The following is a 4,443-nucleotide window of genomic DNA, read 5'->3' as shown; positions in this document are numbered from 1 at the left end:
TAGGGGTAATTTTATGACAAAGACCAAGTTTTTCAAAACATTTCCATAAGAGACCAAATATAGTATGAATAGGAAGACAAATAAAACAATGTACTCTACGTATTATTCAATAAGATCAACTTATACTCAATTTTGAGAAACATTTGTCAAAAAATTAGCATGCAGACATCACTAAATTACATACAATACAAAGGTTCCTTGGAGGTCTATGTCTTTTCATTTAGTAAAATTAACTTACAATAATAATAATAATAATAATAATAATAATAATATAATGTATTAAAAGGCACTGCTATTATTTGTGTAGCATGAACACGAAACATTTGAATGTATAAATATGATGTAGGTATGTTGGGAGGGTACAGAATGAGTAATTGGAGGACGCAAAGTCCTTCATTCAATCCATTTCCTGTTTCTCTTCAAACCCACTCCTTTTTCTTTTCTTCTCATTCTCAAATCTAATTAATTCAATTCCTCTCTCTTCTCCAACAACTTAGGGTTTCTTTTTTTCAAACAATGCCACGCATATTTCCCTAAATACCCTATTTTTTAGCCTTTTCTACTTAAGTTCAATTTCGCGACATGGATAGCGGTGCGTCCGCTCCGACGGCGCCGATTCCGAACGCCAACGCGCCGCCGCCATTTCTGAGCAAGACTTATGACATGGTCGAAGACCCTTCCACCGACGCGATCGTGTCATGGAGCGCAACCAACAACAGCTTCATCGTGTGGGACCCACCCGAATTTGCCAGGGACCTTTTGCCCAAATACTTCAAACACAACAACTTCTCCAGCTTCGTTAGACAGTTAAACACTTATGTGTGTTTCTCCCTTTTCTTTTCTCCTTCTCTTTATGTTCACTCCACTCTGCTAATAATAGTTGGTTGATTTAGATGATGTTGTGTTGTGTATTAGTATGATTCATAAGTTTGATGGTATTTAACTATTTGTTTGCTTATATATTATATGGAGGAGGGCTATGGTGGGATAAGGATTTGTGATTTTGTTTTGTGTATGAAAAAATGACAACAGTTTTGAGATCTTATCCTCCTTGTATCAGTAAATAGATGAAGCAGAAGATGAAAATAGACTGACAAAGCTGTTCTCAGGTTTATCAGTTACTATATTATTACTAGTTTAGTGATGAATTGTATATCAGGTGTCACGTATTGTGTGAAGGATAGACCTGTCACCTGACGAATTGTTGTGAAGAGGAATTTGGGGTCTACGAAAAGATTCTTGCTGTAAAGTTGTGATGATATCGACATATCGTACCATGGTTTGCTATTGTTTTTTATTCAATTACATTAGGCCTTTGGTGCCAGAGGCTGTTTTTATGTTTCTTTGTGGATACTTAATTTTTGTGTAAGCAGAAACTTTTGATACTTGATAGTGCTGTTATCAATTCAGTTTTTAGGAAAAGTCATAAAGATGACCAGAGGATTAGGATTTGTAAACAACAAGCCAGGCCTGGTTGACAATTGATTGCATTTAGGAAGATTGTGCAAACTTTGCAACTATATTGTGGATTTTATCAGTTGTCAATAGAGGTAGGTCTGTGGGTTTCGGATAGTACGAAGATGTTGTATTCATATGAAGCACAAATACACCACTCGATTGAACTGTCATGGTTTTTCGATATGTTCTACATGTTAAACACTCCTCAATAGGTTCTCAATTAAAAAGAAAGAAAAGAATTGTCTGAACAGACACTTTTGTTGACACTACTATGAGACTTGGATACTTTAGTCAATACTTCCATGTGAATGTTATGTTAAAAAACATTTTTTGAACTTTAGGAAATTCAACTTAGAGTATAATATGAACTATTAAAAAGTTGTATTCCTCTTGCTTTTTTGTTAGGCTTATTTTCATAGAAAAAGTTGAGTATACAAGAATATGTAGATATTTTTTTTGTTAATTTCAATATTTGGTTATATTGTGGATATTTCATTTCATTTTAGTACATCTGTGTGCATGATCAACCATATTACTTTTAAACTACTTGCAAATTTCTTATAATACAAGTATAGTGCTCCGTAGTGTATTGCTGAGTTAAGCATAATTTATAATATCAAAACACTAATGAGGCTTGAATCAGGGTTGCAGTAAGTTCTTTCCGGTCTTCCTGTTAACGTAGCAGGCTACCTGCCAGTGTATTTGGTTATTGTCTCTACTTCAGATTTTCTGAACTCCGTTGGAAAAGGAATGTTAATTTCATTTTAGTTTAGTTCCTTTCTTGAGATTCCCGATCTGTTTCACAAATAATTTATTCTTTTTGGTGGAGATTAGCTTTGTCATATTTTATTCCTGCAGAATTCTTGAAAAGGCTGAAGTTGTTGATACACGAGTTCTATTGCTTCTTATTGCAGAAATGAATGAGTTCAGTAGTAACTATTTAAAATAAGTTGTGTACATCAGATTGTCCCCAGCCTAATTGAGTAATTAAGTGGTAGACTTTTTGGCTGTAAAAGTGGTGTATATCCGTTGTGGGATTAGTAAAACATCTACATCTAGATTATCCCCTCACCGGGTTGAGAGTGTAGTATAACATTTCAGCTTTCATTTCAAGCTTGGTTCCAGTTGCTCTTGTGGAGGAAATCCTCATGATCATATTGAAAGTTAGATTTTTTTTTTCATGGTTAGACTTTCTTGCATCCTTGTGCTATATTGTTGTTGAATGTGCTTATCATCTAAATCTATTTTTTAGGTTTAGCTATGCATACTTTACTGTTTTATATATCAATCAAGTTCCGTGCTTTTGTGGAGTGTGTTGACATCTGTCCTGTCTTTTTGTCTCTAACATCATCAATTGATTATCATTATCAGGGTTTCAGAAAGGTTGATCCAGATCGTTGGGAATTTGCAAATGAGGGTTTTTTGAGGGGTCAAAAGCACTTGCTTAGGAATATAACACGAAGAAAACCTGCCCATGGTCAAAATCATCAACAGGCTCAGCAACCCCATGGACAGAGTTCATCAGTAGGGGCATGTGTTGAAGTCGGAAAGTTTGGGCTTGAGGAAGAGGTTGAGAGGCTTAAAAGAGATAAGAATGTGCTCATGCAAGAGCTTGTGAGATTGAGGCAGCAGCAACAGACCACTGATAACCAGTTGCAAACAATGGTTCAGCGCCTTCAGGGAATGGAGCAACGACAGCAGCAAATGATGTCATTCCTTGCGAAAGCTGTTCAGAGCCCTGGATTCTTTGCTCAGTTTGTACAACAAAATGAGAGCAATAGGCGCATAAGTGAAGTCAACAAAAAGCGTAGGCTCAAGCAGGAAGGTATTGCAGAAACAGTGAGTGCTGCTACTCCAGATGGACAAATCGTTAAATATCAACCTCTGGCGAATGAAGCTGCAAAAGCCATGCTTAAGCAGATCATGAAATGGGATACTTCTCGTGTAGAATCTTTTAATAAAAACCCCGAGGAGTACATCATTGGTGATGCTTCATCATCTTCCAGTGGAATGGACAGTAGTGGCTCTTCAGGCTGGACTTCCGGAGTCACTCTTAAGGAGGTATCTCCAGCTTCGGTGCAGTCTTCACACGTTCCAGCTGCTACTGGCACCCAAGGGCATGTCCGCCCGACTGTTAAACCCGAATTTCCGTCTGTACCACAAGCAGTAGCTTCTGAAAATGTTACAAAGGATGGAGGACATGGTGTGCCTTCTATCCCCGTTTCTCAAGCAGATATGGTGATCCCTGATCTTCCTCCAATAACAGAGATGGTGACAGGAAATATGCTTGATATTCCCGAAGAAAATTATATGGCAACTGAATCGGATGAGGGATATATGGATCCTTCACTGGGCGATGCCGGGTCATTTCCCATTGATTTTGAGGTCATTTCACCTGATAACATTGATGATTTCTTAGGAAATCCTTCTATTTGGGATGAAATTTTGCAAACTCCAGTTCCAGAGGATATCGACACCAATATTGCCGATGTATCCAACGGGAATGAGGTCCAGTCAACGGAAAATGGATGGAGCAAAACTCAACGTATGGATCACCTTACAGAGCAGATGGGTCTTCTTTCTTCTGATACAAAACGAGTTTGATTATCTATGAAATTTATATTAATCTTTCATTTTGTCCAAGGCCTGACCCAAACAATACACGACTGTAGTGATGTCTATATTATATATAATTACACTCCCACTTGGTCACTGAAAGTCAATGTTTCTCGTTTGGTCGTCTATGGATTTAGTTTGTCCTGCATTTAAAGCAAAATCTAACTAACTATATCATATTTGCATTTACATTGATTTTTCATTTGCTTTGCGTTGAAAACAACTTACGGATTTATGGCCTTGTCGTGGACCACTTGGGGAGTGTTTCTGGTTATCTAATCAGTTTTTCCAATGTCATAGGCATTGGGTGAGGTTGAGTTATGTGAATTCATTAAGCTGCTTGCCGTTTGTTTCTTGGATTCTTATTTG

General features: G+C 37.2%; 1 protein-coding gene across 2 annotated transcripts; it reads left to right on the top strand.

The window, feature by feature from the left end:
• The first annotated feature begins 301 nt into the window (after positions 1–301).
• LOC108335966 (heat shock factor protein HSF8) lies at positions 302–4,176 on the top strand. Of its 2 annotated transcripts, XM_052869276.1 has the most exons (3): positions 687–819; positions 1,160–1,279; positions 2,830–4,176. In XM_052869276.1, exons 2-3 carry the CDS (start codon positions 1,256–1,258, stop codon positions 4,060–4,062), a joined length of 1,257 nt encoding a protein of 418 aa, XP_052725236.1. In that variant the 5' UTR covers positions 687–819; positions 1,160–1,255; the 3' UTR covers positions 4,063–4,176. The 2 variants fall into 2 exon arrangements, with proteins under 2 accessions (XP_017427697.1, XP_052725236.1); XM_017572208.2 differs by lacking the exon at positions 1,160–1,279 and having other exon boundaries at positions 302–819.
• Positions 4,177–4,443: the final 267 nt, after the last annotated feature.

This window comes from Vigna angularis, chromosome 10 (genome assembly GCF_016808095.1).
Source record: "Vigna angularis cultivar LongXiaoDou No.4 chromosome 10, ASM1680809v1, whole genome shotgun sequence".
Classification (NCBI taxonomy): domain Eukaryota; kingdom Viridiplantae; phylum Streptophyta; class Magnoliopsida; order Fabales; family Fabaceae; genus Vigna; species Vigna angularis.
Note: the sequence above shows the minus strand (reverse complement) of the source record. Positions and strands in the feature narration are given on the sequence as shown.

What these genes read in the sequence shown, in the direction of transcription:
- LOC108335966 (XM_017572208.2), top strand. Translation starts at nt 583, where the DNA reads ATGGATAGCGGTGCGTCCGCTCCGACGGCGCCGATTCCGAACGCCAAC. An exon ending in TTAGACAGTTAAACACTTAT is followed by an intron (nt 820 to 2,829) that starts GTGTGTTTCTCC and finishes TATCATTATCAG; the next exon opens with GGTTTCAGAAAGGTTGATCC.